The 17,670-nt window shown below is 36.8% G+C and overlaps 1 protein-coding gene and 1 pseudogene across 1 annotated transcript in view; one reads left to right on the top strand and one right to left on the bottom strand.

Moving 5' to 3' along the window:
* Positions 1 to 14,528, top strand: part of Ube2v2 (ubiquitin conjugating enzyme E2 V2) — a 33,350-nt gene extending 18,822 nt beyond the window's left edge. Inside the window, exons 3-4 of the mRNA XM_004837535.4 lie at positions 2,593 to 2,718; positions 13,651 to 14,528. Coding sequence (XP_004837592.2) covers positions 2,593 to 2,718; positions 13,651 to 13,797 — 273 coding nt within the window. The 3' untranslated portion in view covers positions 13,798 to 14,528. The remainder of the gene's footprint in view (positions 1 to 2,592; positions 2,719 to 13,650) is intronic.
* LOC101720222 (E3 ubiquitin-protein ligase RNF146-B pseudogene) lies at positions 4,656 to 6,420 on the bottom strand (annotated as a pseudogene).
* Positions 14,529 to 17,670: the final 3,142 nt, after the last annotated feature.

Below are 17,670 nucleotides of genomic sequence, written 5' to 3'. Positions count from 1 at the left end.
ATTTTTTTATATTAAGATCCTTAATTTTTTTCCGATTGCTGGGATTGAATTGAGGGCCTCACTCACATATGCTAAGCACATGCTGTGCAACTGAGCCTCACCTGAACCTCAGCCCCTAAAATTCCTGTTTTTAAAGATGTTTTTCCAGTATTTATTTGGATTTATATGACTAACAGTTTGTTTTTCTATGTGTGTGTTCAGTTTTCTGTAGCAGTATTGACATTAGAAGTTTAGTAACTTCATATGCAAATAGAGGTGCTATCTCTATCTTGCAAAGTTGTGACAATTAAATGAAATGGCAGACAATAGGAGAGCACCTGACTTAGTAATATTCATTTCTTTTCTTTCTTCACTTTCTATTTTATTTTGCTGTTGCTTTTGTTAGGTAAGAGACTTAGCTGTTAATTTAAAATTCATAGATGATAAAATTAATCAAAGTAGCCAAAAGTTAGGATGGTGTTTATGCTAAGCATTGAATTAGATTACATATTGAGGGGGAAAAAATCATGGAAGAATTTACATGTAGTGAAATATCTAGATCTTGCCATGAGTTTGACAAATGTACCTGTTACCTACACCTCTATTGAGGTACAGAACATTTCATTCACTGTAGAAAGCTACCTGTGCCCTTTCCCACCCCTACCCCTCCTTCCTGAACTTGAGCACAGTACTGTATGTTCTAGAACTTTGATAAGTGAAATCATACAGTTTGTATACTTAGCATGTCTGAGCAACTCAGTTACGTTGTCACAGGTAACAGGAGTGTGTTTCTTTTTATTGCTAAATAGTATTTTATTTTATGGATATGGATATAATATGTTTATCAGTTCTGTTGTTCAGAGGCATTTGGATTTTATCGTTTTTGGCTGTTACAAATAAAATTTCTCTGAGCATTCTTTTAGAAATCATTTTGTGAACATATGTTTGTTTCTGCTTCTGTTGGATGTATGCATGAGAATAGAATTGGTGCATTGTAGGTGTATTCTGCGAAAAAAAAGGCCAAGTTGTTTTCCAAAGTGATTATACTGTTCCTCACCCCCAGCAGAGTATGGAAGTTATGATTGTTTTCAGATACATCAAGTACATTTTAGAAATTCAGGACTGGGGGAGCTAATTTTTTTTTTGATGTAAGTTCTTTAGTCTGATGTTACTTCAGATTGGAGAACTTCAGATAAGATGATGTCATGAGATCTGATTTTAATATATAAAAATGCAGGTCATATTGTTGCTTGCTGTTAAACTTGGATGAGTTTTATACAGCTCTTTCTTTTCCAAAATATTGAAATACTTAATAACATGTGTCAGATTGTTGCATACATTTTACATTACTCCACTTGGCAGTAGCTTTTATTTATGGGAAAGGGATAAGTTTGGTTAAGGACATCTGTTCACTGTTAGCTTCTTTTCTCCATGGTTTATACAGGAGCCACCAAAGGTATTAAAATTGTTGCTTCTCTTTGTTTTTTATGTTCCTGTTTTAGTAGTAAACAAAAGCTATAGGAGGAAGAAAAGTATAGGCATTAAGATAAGTCTGTCTATGAATAACCTAGAAGCTTTAAGTCATAGCCTTAAAATGGCTGCTATATAAGGTGGTAATGTTAAGAAACTGTGTTGGAATGTGACAAAAACCAAACAACAATAAAAAGAAACTCTTGTTTTGGCTGAGTGTGGTGGTATACACCTGTACACTCCTGCAATCTCAGCACTCTGGGAGGCTCAGTGAGGCAGGAGGATCACAAGTTTGAACCCAGCCTGGGGAACAAAATGTCTTAGTGAGATGCTGACTAAAAAATAAAATGGGCTGGGATGTAGCTCAGTGAGAAGACTCTGGGTTCAATCCCTACTACCATGGGGAAGAAAAGAAAAACATTTAAAGTGATATGTAAATATAAAGTTTGCTGTTGTACCTTTGAATTCAGATAATAGGATAAATTCAGATAATACAAAATAAATGAGGTAGTAATCTAAGTATAGGAGACATGAAATAGTTATGTTTTATTGCTGCAAGATTTGTTATTGATTGCTTTATTAGTAGGGTGATTTTAATTTTTATCTAACAAGATTCTTTTGAAAATGAAGAGAGGCACTATTAATAATGAGTAGTGGGATAATAGGAATAAGCAGGACTGCCCTGGAGAATGAGAACCTTCATATATAGGTGACACAAATCAAGTGTCTCCTCTGCTTGCAAGGTAAATTTTTTTAGCAAAGTCTAAATTTAAGTGGTTTGCTTTTACTTTTTAATTTGTTATATGCATTGTTTGTACCACAAAATATAAGTTCTAAACATATTGATATTTGTAGAATTATTTTAATTTTAGAAAATCTCTACCTTTTTTTTTTTTTTAGTACCGGGGATCGAACTCAGGTCCTTGCACTTGCGCAGCAGGCGACGAACCCACTGAGCTAAATCCCCGGCCCGAGAAAATCTCTACTTTTAAGCATTCTTGCTACATTTTTCCGAGCCATATCAAATAACTGAATGTAGAAGAGTAAATTCTTAGTCATAAACACTGTTATAGCAAGTACTTTTATATTTTATTTTTATTATTTTACGTACTGTAATTACGACTATCTTTTTTTTCCTTCCAGACAAATTACGAAAACAGAATATATAGCCTGAAAGTAGAATGTGGACCTAAATACCCAGAAGCTCCTCCATCAGTTAGATTTGTAACAAAAATTAATATGAATGGAATAAATAATTCCAGTGGAATGGTAAGTTAAAATAGTCCTTTTATTCTTACGTAATATAGTCCAGAGAAAGTTTTTAAAAGCTTTTGTTCAGCTGAAAGTCTAAGTTTGTTTTAATGTTGTTCTATATAAAGTAGTCTCTCCTTAAAACCTTAATGTACTTCTTAGTTAGATAAGAAGATGATACTTTTCTTACAGTTTTAGTCACTGCATCAGTAGTCATATTTCTCTTGAATTCTCACTTGGTGAAAAGATGACCATTATTTCTTGCTCTCTTTTTATTTTATGTTTTTGTCATTTGAGATGAGGTTTCACTCTGTAGTCCAGGATGGCTTTGAACTCATGGGGATCCTCCTGCTTTAGCCTCGAGTGCTGGGATTACAGGGCTGTACCACCACGCCCTGCTCTATTCTTTCTCTTTAAATGTTACTTTTCTTTAGGAGTAAGGTACATTTGTGAGATTAAAAGGATAAATATTAGGAAGGAGTTGTTGGAGGGACAAGTGTGTCATGACAGCATGTGTTAGGGTTTGTATCTAGATGTCCCCCAAAGCCTCATGTGGTCATAGGCTCGATCTAGAGTGTGTGAAGCTGAAATTGATTTCATGATGCAATGTTAGGCTTAAGGGCACCAGGATTAAGGGTATGTGATTACTAAGTCAGTCCACTGAACGGTTTGGCACTACCCTACTTCCAGTAGTATAAAAGGGGCAGGGAGCCGCTGTTAAGGTCCTTTGTTGCCTTGGCTACCTTGTGCATGCCATGCCTGTTTGCCATCCCTGTCTTGGAGCCAGCCAACTATAGACTGAAATCTATGAACTGTGAGCTAAATAAACCCTTTCCCCCTTAACTTTGGGTGTCAGGTATTTTGTCTTGGTAACAAGAGAAAAGTAACCAACACAGCATGGTTGTCTCATTAAAGCACATAAACTAGAAGGTTTATTTGTATGTACCTGACTCAGGTAAGGTTGTAGAAATAGCTGAATTTCCAATATGAGTAGATCGTGAGGTTCATGTTAAGACTTTGAAGCCCAGGCGGTCTTTGTACCACATTGAGAGCACACTTAAATGCAGAATAGATGTTAGAAAGCAAAATAATATCATCCTCCTAAGATAAACATCGTCTGTCTCAGGAAGTAAGATGTTTTCAGTACCCTCGGTTTCTTTTGGGTTCCTGTTCACCCTGTCCCCACCAGTCTGCCCACCAGTGTGTTGCATACCGTTCATGTAAATGTTACTTTCTCAGAAGACTTTTTCAATTCCTTGATTTGAATTATGTCCCTTGTGTTACTCTGTTGTAGTCTGTAGTCATCCTGTTACTGTGTTTTGGTGGTGCTGGGATCAGATATTTTTTTGTATTTTTTTTGATAAACTATTATTTATTAAATTATAAATTTTTTGATCAAAAAGAAAAATGCAGACAAGAGAAACCTCAGACTACAAGGGATAGACAGCAAAGCTTATGGGAAGGAATGCCATGAAGTGTGTTACAAAGATTGAGTCAAAAGTTATTAGCTGTTTTCTTTACATTTCCATTTCAATAACTTTACTATAAAATTGGTGTTACTCACCTATTTTTAAGCCAAATTCACATTTATCTCCACATTACGTTAAGCTTCCTGCTCATGATACCAACATCTCACAGGTGCCAAATTTTAGTAATACTTTAATGCCAATCCATGCAGAAAAATCACAGTGCCAGTCAGGTGAGGACCATTAATGCACAAATACACACACTGGCCAAAAGAACTAAAGAAATTTTTTAAAAGAACTATAAAGAAAGCAGATGTTAAGAAAACTGGGTTATTACTAAACAGGTCTCAACTATTAACACCCAGGTTCCTTACATTAAATAATTATTTCTCAACAGAGACATGTTAGACGTTTAGTTTTTCAGATTTATCCTTCCTAGAACCATTCTCACCCATCTCTCAAAATGCACTACTAGGCATGAGTATAATGTTATGTGGGCAGAAATTTACAGATAACCACCCAACCGTGGGCACGGAACGGAAGACATCGGTTTAAACTTCTGCCCTGTCCATCAGGTCTTCTGGATCTGAAGCTCACTGTTCCACCCCCTGCTACTGACTGACCAGTCATTTCCTGATTAATCAGCTACTGTCCGGTTTGCATTCAGCACCAATAGTTTCTGTTGGGTCAAGGAATGCTGTGCAATAACTGCAGATGCATCCTCACTATCACTACCGGCATCTGACTCGGTTTCTTCAATGGAGGTGTCTGGCACCCTGCCTGAAGACAGGGATTCATGGTCTTCTCCTCCTTCCCTATGACGCCTCTCATTTATCCTGTCTCCACTGAGTTGCAAATGAGTGAAAGAGTCTTCCAGAGAAGTGCCTGCATCAGGGGATGGTGTGGCAGGGCTGGTCAACTGCCCATCCACTGATGTCATTAGGGGCCTCACAGCAGACGACACTGAGGCTGGACAGACGCTCCGCTCTGCTGACATGCTGTCTGTGCTGTCGGCAGAGCTCTCTCTTTGCTAGGTTTACGGAATTTGCATCACAGTCCAGCCTAAGTCCAGCTACTCCTTTCTTTGGTATAGCTATTATATCTCGCTTAGTCTTCCTGCGACATCCATGTTAGTTTCTCCTATACTGAACCATATTTTCAAGATCAGCAACATACAGAAAACCAGCAGTTAACATTTCAGTGTTCTTTGCGCTCATCATACTGCCACCATCCATTTCTTCCTTCATAATACCATGCATATTTGCCATTCCCTCTGCTTGCGGCCTTGAGTTCTTCTGCCGACAAGGTTGGCTGACGTAAATTCTCAGGAATTTCTTGACGACAAAGGGCATATTGCTTTCCAAGCCATAAAGCTCCCTTTACACACAGATAGCAGAAAACATGCTTACAGGGCAGACTGGGTGAACACATGTTTGCAGACAAATGGCATATTCAGGAACAGTCAGAGAAGGTGCGGCCTTAGAACAGGCCTTGTTTGCTTTGCTGTTCATAGGAAGTATGTTTATTGAGTGATCGATTTCACCAGAGCCAGCCATCATTTCTGTTGCAGATCCCACAGGTGCCCGCCCCCCAAGACAAAGCATCTTTTTCCACAGCAGCCAGCTAGCTGGCAGCATTTTTTTTTTCACTGCCAGTTTATTCTTTGGGCTCAGCCACGCCCCCGCGGGCTCTGCTCTGCCTTTTTTGCAGACCGCAGCCTTCACGTGACCAGGGTGCTGGGGGTGGGGCGCGGCCACAGACCTTTTTTTGTATTTTTAAAAGAAACATTTCTGACATGTGGACAACTTTTATAAAATGATACAGCCAGGGCCGGGGGTTTAGCTCAATGGTTCTGCCGCCTGCCTGGAAAGTTCAAGGTCCTGAGTTTGATCCCCGGTACCAAAAATAAATAAATAAAATAAAATGATACAAGCAACTTCTGTTTATCTTCCACCTAGCTTTGTCATATCTTAACACTTGTCTTATTTGTAACACTTTTTTTTTTTGGAGATGAGGTCTTGCTCTGTAGTTCAGGCTTGCCTTGAACAACTCGTGGTTCTCCTGCCTCAGTCTGAGTGCTGAGATTACAGGCATGTGCCACTGTACCTAGCCTTCTATAGCATTATCTTTTTTTTTTGGTACCGGGATCGAACTATAGCATTATCTTTTTAATGCAGAGTATATTGTAAATAAAGAGTTAACTGTATGGCTTTCTCGTTTCTCCTTCATCCCTTCATCGTTTTGCAAAGTAGTGCCATCTGGATTTGTTGTTTATCATTTCTGTGTATGATTGTGATCTCACTATATACTCATGGGTGTATGCTTCTGTATTGTATCACTTTTAAAAATCTTATACTTGCCAGCCATTGTTAGGATCATCTGTGTTAGACCCTGCAAATTAGTTTAAGTACCTAAATTGTAGTCCATAAGCATCAATAATGGGTGTTGCTTTTGTAATTTTGGTTTATATTTAATTCAACTAGCATTGTAAAGCATACATTAGAGTACATTGTGCTGTGATAGCTCAAGATTTGGAGACTATTTTGTTTATTGCAGACTGATAAGATACAGATTTTGTACTGACATCATATTTATTTCTCTTGCTCCCCTCCCGGCCCCGACCCCCTTTGGACTCTTGGTATTTCACAAGATTTGCAATCACTTATGTTTATGTAACTACCATTTACATCTGGAAGTGTTTGTTTCTGCTTTGGAAGTAGCCTGGTGTTCTCTCCACTGATTTTATAAATTGTGCATTTATGGACTCTTTAAAATAGGCTAAGGGAGTTACTATTCTTTGAAAGTGTTAGAGGAGGTTTTGAAAATATGTTTAAGTTTATAATATTTTTCTTATTTTAGTAAGAGAATTATTACTCATGATTTTCTCTACATTTAAGTGGTTTATTGTGATATAATTCACATACTGTATGATTCACCCATTTAAAGTATACAGTTGAATGTTTTTTAATATTTAAAGGATTGTGGGTTCATTACTGTATTCCAGTTTTAGAATATTCAGAATATAGAATGCAAAATCTATACCTGTTATTTGTCGTACTTCCTTCACCCTAAACAGTCACAAATTAGTTATGTTTACACATTTACCTATTCTGGACATTTTATATGATTGAAATAATATATGTTCTTTTGTGGATTAACAATATTTTCAAGATTCATTCATTTGTAGCATGTGTCAGTACTTTATTCTTTTTTATTATTGCTGAATAATGCTCCATTTTATAGATGTATTACATTTCATTTATCTATTCATCAGTTGATGAGTATTTGTATTTTTCCACTTTTGGCTATCATGAACAACGCTACATTTACAGCTAAATGGATGAGCCTTGAGACCATACTCCTAAGTGAAATAAATCGGATACCTGTGTTTAAATACTGCATTGTTTCTTGGGTGTGAAAAACCAGCAGGGGAAATAATATATAATGGATGTTGGGAAATGGGAAGAAAGTGTTCAAATGGGAAGGGAAACAAGGGAGGAGGGAGAGACAAAGGGACAAGGGAAAAAAAAAGAAAATAGAAGGAAAAAATAGAAACAAAGCTTTTGGTTTTGTACACAGGAAGGGGAGAGTGCTGGGGGGAGGAATGGTGTAAAATACAATAAAAAGTTAAAAAAATGCCGTTGTGAACATGTACAAACATGAACATGCTGTGAACATGGACAATATGGGCAACTGTTCTCTTTTTATTGGGGTATATTCCTAGGCATAGACTTTCTGGGTCAAATGGTAACGATTTTTGAGCAACTATCCTACTGTTTTCTAAAGCAGCTGAATTATCTTGTATCACTTCCAGCAGTGTGTGCAATGTCCAACTGCTCCACATTTTTTTGTTCTTTTGTTTGTTTTTTGAGACAGGGTCTCACTATGTAGTCCAGGTTGGCCTTGAAGTTACTACGTGGCCCAGGCTGGTCTTGAGCTCCTGGCGATCCTCCTGCCTCAGCCTCTTGAGCCCTGGGATCACAGGCATGTGCCACCACACCTGGCTTACTTTTTTTTCACGGTACATGGGGTACATGGGATCGAACTCAGGACCTTGTGCTTGCAAGGCAGGTGCGGCGCCACTGGGCTAAATCCCTGGCCCTGTGGTTTCCTTTTTTTTCCTTCTACATTCTTATAACACTTATTCATGTCTGGTTTTTTTTTGCTTGTTTTGTTTTTATGATATTAGGGATTCAAAACCCGAGGGATACCTTATCACTGAGCTACATGTGCAGCCCTTTTTATTTTATTTTGAGACAGGGTCTTGCTGAGTTGACCAGGTAGACTTGAACTTGGCAGTCCTTCTGCCTGTTTTCCACAGTGCTGGGATTACAGGTTTGCACTACTGCACCAGCTCGTCTTGTTTTATTATAGCTAGCTTAGTGTTTTATTATAGCTGTTTTAGTGGGTGTGAAGTGGTAGTTTGTTTAATTTGTAATTCCTTTATAGCCAATGATGTTGAATATCTTCTTGTATGTTTATTGGCTATTTACTATGTATTGGTTATTTATGTGTCTTCTTTAGAGAAATGTCTGTTCAGATACTTTGCTCACTTTATGTGTGTGTGTTAGTGTTACTCAGGATTGAACCCAGGGTCTTTGCAGTGAGCTACATCCCCAGCCCTTGTTTATTTTTATTTTGTTTTGTTTTTTCGGTACCCAGGATTGAACTCAGGACCTTGTGCTTTTGAGACAGGAGTGGTGCCACTGAGCTAAATCCCCAGCCCTGTTTATTTTTAAATTTTGAAATAGGGTCTCACTAAGTTGTCCAGTCTGAGCTGGACTTGAACTTGTCATCCTCCCGCCTCAGCCTCCCAGAGTGCTGTGATTAAAGGCATGCCCCACTTCACCTGGCTCTTTGCTCACTTTTTAAAAGCAATTTAAAATAAACATTTATTATCTCAGAGTTTTTGTGGGCCAGGAATGTGAGTGCAGCTCCTATGGCTCAGGTTCTCTCATTAGGCTGTAATCAAGAGGTCAATCTGAGGTGCAGTCTCAGCTGAATGCTCAGCTAAGGAAGGAGTCTATCCCAAGCTCACACATGTGGTTTTTATTAGTATGATACAGTTCCTTGTAGGTCTTTGAACCGAGGTCCTCAGTTTCTTGGAGACTATTGCTAAGAGACTACTCAGCTCATTGCCACCACATAGGTGTCTTCCCAGGGCATTCCACAAGGCACCTGGCTTCCATCTGTGAAGCAACTGAATAAAAGCAAAAAGATAGATGGCAGGGTGTTTATTTTTTAAAAAATTAGAGTGTGACTTAGACTTGGGATGACGTGTAAACATTATATTCATCAGAAACAAATCACACGTGTGCTCGTGTGCACACAATAAGAGGACACACACAAACCACACAATAAGTGGGTAGGAAGTAACTTTTGGAGGTGGTAGAAGGGGTTATGGCATAGATTGTGGGGATGGTTTTGATAGAGGGGGAAGAGATGTAACTCCAAACCTACTAGATACCCGAAACACGAGTTCGTGTTCTTTAAAATCGAAGAATGAATTGTAGGAATAACAGAGGTTAAGAGTAGGAAAAATTTATTGAGAGAAAGAAAGCTTCTGCCTAAGAGAGACAGAAGGGGGACCAGAAAGTGGGTTGCCCGCTCACCCCACTTTTCAAAGATGTTTTGTACAGCAAAGCCATGTGGTGAGCCGGGTACAAAGTGGGACAAAACTATAAGACCCAATGGAAACTTACAAGGTGGGCATGAGGCGCGACAAAATCATGACCAACCAGTAAGATTACAAGTACAGTCACCCAGGTAATATTGATTAAATGGGGGTCAAATGGGGGAGCAAGTCATGTAATGTAGCAAGAATACAAGGATTTTTAGTAAGAATGGGGGTTAGGGATATTTCCAAGAGAGGCTGGGTTAAGACCTTGACCCCCACCCCCACCCAGGTGATCGATACCTATTTAGAGCATCAATCACGGCTGTTTATCCCCGGGGAAAGCACAAGGGTGTGTGGTTTCTCTCCTTTTACAATTCTGGCCATCAGTGAATGTGTCTTGATTGTCCTTCGTGTTCTGTTGGCTCCTGAAGGGCTGGTCCTGTCTAACTTCACACAAGATACCTAATTAACTTACCTATCTGCAATAGTTTCATGAGTATATAGTTATTTCCAAACTTATCAAGTCGTATAAATTGTGTATAGCTTTTTATACATAAAAATCAGTTAAAAAAGAAACAAAACCTGAATAAGTTAGTCTGCTCTTACGAAAAGGGAGGGAATACTGGGAATTGGGGATAAACAGTTTGCTTTTACTCACACTTTAATTGGATTGTTGGCTTTTTATTATTTAGTTGTAAGAGTTCTTTATATACTGGACAAAATACGTATACATGACTTATCAGCCATGTGATTTGTAAGTATTTTGTTTTGTGGGTTGTCTTCCTTCTTCCCTCCCTCCTTTCTTTCTTCCTGTCCTTTTCTACTAGGGACTGAACCCAGTGCCTCCTGCATGCTCGGTAAGTGCTCTACCGCTGAGCTACATCTCCAGCCCTTTTTACTTTTAATTTTGAAACAGGATCTTACTGAGTTGCCCAGGCAGGTCTTGAATTTGCAATCCTTTTGCCTCAGCTTCTCGAGTAGCTAGAATTATATGTGTCAGGTAAAAGGGCTGAAAACCAAGACCAGACCAGGCTACACTAAGCCTTTATTAGGGGAATAGATCTGCAGGGCTGTCTCTGAACAAAGGAGAGACAAAAGCAATATGGCTGGGGCAGGGGAGTCTTTTATGGAGACTGGGGTGGGGTTTGTAGGGGCTGAGGCGGGGTTGAGGGAGGTAGTGACTAGGGAATGGAGGAGCTGGTGATGTCACTAGGTGGTAGGAGGTGAGCGAGTATTAGGTTACTCTCTAGGCGGGAACAGGGGCATGCTGGGAAGAAGGGTTTATTCTTGGTGGGAGCAACCATCTTGGCCTGACATCACACAGGGGAGGGGGCAAGGCATGATAGGAAGAGGGCAGCTGCTATACATAATAGCTGCTGAGGTAGTGGGAGACCTATCAATATGTGTGTAACACCATACCTGGCCTCTTTTTATTTTCTTGATGTATAGTTTGTAGTGCAAAAGTTTTTAATGTCGTTTGATTTGAAATGGGGTCTTACAGAGCTGCCTAGGCTGGATCTTGAACTCCTGGGGTCAAGTGATTCTTCTACCTCTTCCTCCAGAGTAGCTGGGACTAGAGGTGTGTATCACCTATAGCTGACCCCAAATTTTTAGTTTGATGTAGCCTATGTACCTACTTTTTTTTTCTGTCAAATGTGCTTTGGGTATTGAATCTAAGAAGCCATCGTCAACTCCAGTGTCATGAATGTTTACTTCTGACGTGAATATTTTCTTCTAACAGTTTATAATTTTAGCTGTTAATTAGGCCTATGATCTACTTTGAGTTAATTTTTTGTGACTGGTGTGGGTTACAGATCCAACTTTATTGCTTTGCTTGTGGATATCCAGTTGTTCTAGCACTACTGAAAAGATTATTGTCATTCTATGGAATTTTCTTGCTATTGTTGAAACTCAGCCATAAATGTAAGGAGCTATTTTTGGGCTCTCAGTTGTATTCCACTTATCTGTATGTCCTTATGCAAACACCACTATAGTTTTGTAGTAAATTTTGAAATCAGAATTTTTCTTTTTCATATTGTTTTAGCTCTTCTGAGTTTCTTGCATTCCCATATGAATTTTAGCACCAGCTTGTATGTTTCCACAAAAAAGAAAAAGGCAGATGAAATTTTGATAGAGATTTTATTTAATCTATAGATCATTTTGAGGGATATTGTCATCTTAGAGGTATTAAGTCTTCTGATCTATCTAGTTAGATTTTTTATTTCTATCAGTGTTTTATAATTTTTATTGCACAAGCCTAACAGGTTTAAATTTTAATTATATATATATATATCATTCTTTTTGATCCTATTGTGACATTGTTTGCTTAAATTATATTTTCAGATTTTTTGTTACAAGGGTACAGAAATACAACTATTTTTTTGTATATAGATCCTGTATCCTGCAGCTCTACTGAGCTTGTTTAGTAGCTCTAATAGTTTCTTTAAGAGAGTCTTTAGAATTGTCTGTATACAAAATCACGGCATATGTAAATAGAAATAGTTATACTTTTTCTTTACAGTCTGGGTAATTATCTCCTATTTCATTTTCTTGCTTAATTGTCCTAGCTAGAACCTCTAGTACATTGTTAGATAGAAATAGTAAGTACAGGTATCCTTGTCTTTGTTTCTGATCTTAGGAGCAAAGCATTCAGTTTTTCTCCATTAAGGATGATGCTAACTGCATGTGTTTTATAGAGGCAGTTCCTTTTTTTTTCCCCTCTGTACTGGGAATTGAACTCAGGACCTTGCCAGGCAGGCAAGGCACCACTGAGCTGCATCCCCGCCCCTGAGGCAGTTACTTTCTATTCCTAATTTCTTAAGAGTTTTTTTTTTTGTTTGTTTGCTTTTTTGGCTTTTGAGACAGAATCTCACTTTGAGTGCAGGTTGGCCTTGAACTCACTATGTAGCCCAGGCTGGCCTGGAGCTCACAGTGAACCTCCTGCCTGAGTGCTGGGATCACAGGGGTGCGCCACCAGGCCTGGCTTTCAGGTCCTTTTTAAGCCAGTGCACATCCTTATATTTAATGAGTGAACATCTAGGTCCCAAAGCATGTGTCCATGCCTGTATATGACATCTCATTTTCTAGCTTTTTCTTAAGTATTTTGGTTCCTGTTTGCCCTGTTACTGACAAACACCCAGGTTGGGAGAGAGGGTGTGGGAGCGTAGACTTGTCCCAGTGAGTGAGCTCTGAGGTCAGATTGAAAAAAGCTCTGTAAATGGGGCTTTCAACCACAGGACAGGTTGGGTTCTGCAAGTTACCTGGGAATTGATCTTTGAAGGAGCTTTAGCCCCATTCTGCCAGTCTTTCATAGTGGAAGATTAATTTAGAATAGTGCATACAATACATTGAAAGAAAAATCTGGAAGCAGAGATCAGGTTAACAGTTCTTACCTAAATTTCAGTTTGAGATAATTGCTCAGATTTTGGTTAGTGGCATTGGAATTAGAACTTTTTGACCTTATATCATCAAGAAAGAATTGGTAAATATGTTTATAAAGTAGTTTTTTGTTTTGTTTTGTTTTTGTTACTGGAGATCAAACTCAGGTCCTTGCGCTTATGAGGCAGGCGGCAGAACTACTGAGCTAAATCTCCGGCCCGATAAAGTAGTTTTTTAATGTAAGGTTTATTTCCGAAACCAAAATTCATTGCATGTTTATTGTAAAATATAGAAACACACACAAAATCCAGACTTTAAGAAAATTTCTGTTACAGATTTCTAAATATTATTCAAATTCTGAACCTGAAATTTTATACTTTTTGAATCTGTAATTTCATAGTGTGCCATTCTTATTTAAGTATACTTAAAAATTGATGTTACTGTACTTTAAATTTACAAGTTAATTACATTCTTTTCTTTCCCTTTCAGGTGGATGCACGCAGCATATCAGTGTTAGCAAAATGGCAGAATTCATATAGCATTAAAGTTATACTTCAAGAGCTAAGACGTCTAATGATGTCCAAAGAAAATATGAAGCTTCCACAACCACCAGAAGGACAAACATACAACAATTAGTTTTAGTGGATCTCAAACTTGTCTTAAATCAACAACCTTCTACTCATATTAATGTCTTGATTAAATATCACAATGCAAAATACCCACACATTAAGTAAAAGAATTCCAGCTGGTAAACATGACCTGGACATTTGTAAGAATATATTTAATATATGTACACCCATTATGTTTTCAGGTAACAGGAGGAAAAATGTGGCACAATTTTTCTTTCTCTTATTAAGGCACTGTCATTTAAACATGAACCTGGAGTACTGCAAATAGAATTCAGGTTTACAAGATGAAAGCATGGCAAGAATTGTCAGATGTCAGTGGAAACGCGTGTTTCTGAAAAGTAAAATCTCAAGAAGGAAAAGCAAATGGCATGCTTATCCATCTTGCTTAGTGAAAGAGCTACAGTTTGAAATTGTTCAAAGTAGCAGGTACAATGAATATTGTCACAAATTGTGTTAATTTTTGAAGCAGTGTGGGTGCTGACTACTAGTAGTATCAAAATATGTTCAGGATTGTTTTGATACCTGTATTTATAATAAAAAAATGTTGGGGGGGTTGATGAATTTCTGTCAAAAGCTGTTCCTGTGTGTTATATGTAACAGACATGGTAAATATTTGTTTACAGTCTTTGTTAAATAAACCATGCATTTAAGTTTAGGTGAAGTCAACAAAAGGAAATAGGTGTATGGATATGTGATTTTGAGATTAGTCTTAAAATGTAAATAAAATGTGGAACGTGTCCTCAGAGACTGTGCCATTTCTATTATATTGATGTAGTATATGTACAGTACCTTGCCAAGGTAGCAAAAATTGGAATTATTGATTGTAGCTTTTCATTGATATATCCCATATATTATTTATCCTATTTTGTATACAGTACTTGTGAATTAGAATTTGCAGAGTATTAGCAAATTATATAATTAGTTTAATTTCTTCTTTGGAGAAGGAAGAATCCCAAATAGCTTTTCATTGATATACTCCATTTATTATTTATCCTATTTTGTATACAGTACTTGTGAATTGGAATTTGCAGAGTATTAACAAATTATATAATTAGTTTAATTTCTTTGGAAAAGGAGGAATCCCAGGTATTATATTTGAATTTGATTTCACCAGATGTAATATTATCACAAAGATTTTTGAATTCTAGCCATTCTTACAGAATGACAGATTGCATATAATTCAAATGTACATTCCTTTTTTTCTTAGCAGATTTTTATTTTCCTGTGAAACTATTGGTTAATAGATTGAACTAATGGAGACATTTCCTTCTCTAGTTAATGATTTTAACATTTTAATCCAAGCTCCATTCTAACAAGTATGTAATTCTGAAGTTGGAGATTCATTTATGTTCTACTTTTACCAAAGTGAGACAAGGGTTTAGGCTACTGTTTTTACTTTAAAGCACTGGGTACACTGCTGTGTTGGAAAATGTTTCCTTATGAATTTACTGAAGAATACCAAAAGGTAGTCTGGTAAAAATCTCCTTTCATTTTGGCCAACTTGTCTTATTCTTCACCCCAGAATATATAGGCAAACCAAAATCATGATTGTCAAAATATCAAATGAGATATTCTAACTTTACTTATAAAGGAAAAATAATTGACTTTTTATTCTTTTGAAAATATTGAAGTATTATAGTTACTTTTATAGTATAATAAGGACAGATTTCTCAAACATACCCTGACATTTTTATCAAGCTCAAAGCTAAAGCCTTGAACTACCTTTTGTTAGTCAATAGTGTATTAAAGTCAGTGACAGTTTGTCTAAACTTATTAATATCAACATGGCTTGTCTGTTTAATTATCAAAGGTATCTTACATACTTTAAAATGATACATAGAGAACATACATGTACAAATTCATACATGTATAATTTATTAAAGTAGATTTAAAATGAACTATTACCTTGGAATGTAGTCTTAAACTTTTTAATGGTTAAGGGAGATTAAATTGAATTACACTGACACTGTATAAAGTAATGGTAACTGATGGTCTGAATCAGTCTCTAATAACTTCTTTTCCACTTTGAAAACATCATACACGGAAGCTGGTAACTATTTGGATAATGTTGGCAGCCTGATGATTTAGTACCTTAATCCCATGACTTCTTTTCTCCCCGTCTGTACAGCTGTGAAAGTGTTTCTTCTAAGTATGTGTTGGCAGAGTCAGTCCTATAATGTTCATTCCCCCTCCTTTGTTTTTGGGATTATGAATCTTCACAGAAATCTGCATGCAATTTAACCATTTTCCAAAGCAGAATCCATGTTTGCATGTCACAATCAAAATGTACATGGCAATCTAAGACACTGATTGATAGAAGAGTAAATATAGAGCTGCTCTAAATTATAGTAACATTTCTTAGGAGTTTTGAAGCAATTTTCCCTTTGTTTTGTAAAGTGGCTGAGGTTGTAGGAGTGTGTGGTTATCTATCACCTTTCAAATGAATTGTAAAATTGCCTTAGAAATTTGTTTAAAAGGCCAAGACCTTTTAAACCCTGAGGATGATCATATATTAATAAAAATTGCAAAAATAAAATTCTTGTCATATTAGGTCAGTGTTATGCTTTAATGGTTTTAATTAATAACTTTTAGAATTGATAAAAAATTTTTTTTTCTGGCATTTCAAACAGCTTTTGGTAGGGGTTTGTGTAACTCCAGGATTTTGGAAGAATAGTGGTATGTAAGTCTTTTGGGTGTAAAAATACAACAATTATAATTTTATATTGTCCTTTTAAGAGAATTTGTGACATTTAAAATTTAAGAAAGTATTTGCAGCGTGGAATAGTTTGGCCCACTCATAATTTATTAGTCTTGATTACTTAATATCTGTAAATTGAGTTTAATATCAATTTTCACTAAATATATATTAGTAGTAAATGAAATTAGTGTTATTTTGCAAATTTTGAGAATAGAGCTAGAAGTAATGCCTTTTTGTTTGTTTTGTTGTGAGACAAGGTCTCACTATTCTGTTCAAGTTGGTCTTGAACTTATGTACCCCAGGCTGGCCTTGCTTCATCCTCCCAGGTTCTGGCATTACAGGTGTGTGCTACCATACCCGGCTAATGCCTTTTGCTTAATAGCTCTGGTGTGAGTGGCTTTGGGTGATTTTGTTAGGTGCATCATGTAAAGACAGTGTTGAGCTGTAGTGTTGGTTTTAATGAGAACATGACTGTTCTTATGTACATTTTAAAGAATGTAAGTACTAATGATAAAAATCTAGGATCATGCGTAATAGGATTTCAGGAAGTATTTAAGGAATTTTACCCCCTAGGTTTTTCTTTTATAAATACACTTTTTTAATGGAATCCTTTATTGGTCAGGAAGAGTCCAACACCTCAAGGTTTTGGAAAAGTGAACAGATTTATATAGAAACTAGAAAGACCATTAAAAGGAATGCAGTGTATTACAGATTTGTCCCGGTATTGAATTTACAAAAAAATAGGAAATGCATAGGAATAGAGTATCTTTTATCCTAAAATTAATGTGCCACTTACTAATTGCTAAAGAGTGGATGGATATCTTACCAAGTTTATGCTGAAAATACTGGTTATTTGAAAAATACTGTGGAATGTTGAAAATACACGAAGTATTTTCTGAAGAGAAAACTAATGAAAGTATTTGACATAGAAGATAAGTGACAAGTTAAATCCACCGTTTGGTGAAATAAAAGTTTTAAGAACTTGTATTGAGTTACATGATTTAAAAACATTGGATACAAAGGGTGGTTATGGTGTTTATATCCTTAGTAGAATGTTGTCATCTAAAATTTTTTCTAAGGGTCTGCTCTCTTATTTTTACATGTAATCTAGAAGACCAACTAAGGTTTATTTTTTCCCTGCTAGTTTATTTATGAGATCAACAATAAAAGCCAAGTAGAGCT

The sequence above is a fragment of the Heterocephalus glaber genome, unplaced genomic scaffold (genome assembly GCF_053883595.1).
Source record: "Heterocephalus glaber isolate CG9 unplaced genomic scaffold, H.glaber_assembly_v1.0 deba00000281, whole genome shotgun sequence".
Taxonomy (NCBI): Eukaryota; Metazoa; Chordata; class Mammalia; order Rodentia; family Bathyergidae; genus Heterocephalus; species Heterocephalus glaber.
This window is presented reverse-complemented; position numbering and strand designations above follow the sequence as displayed.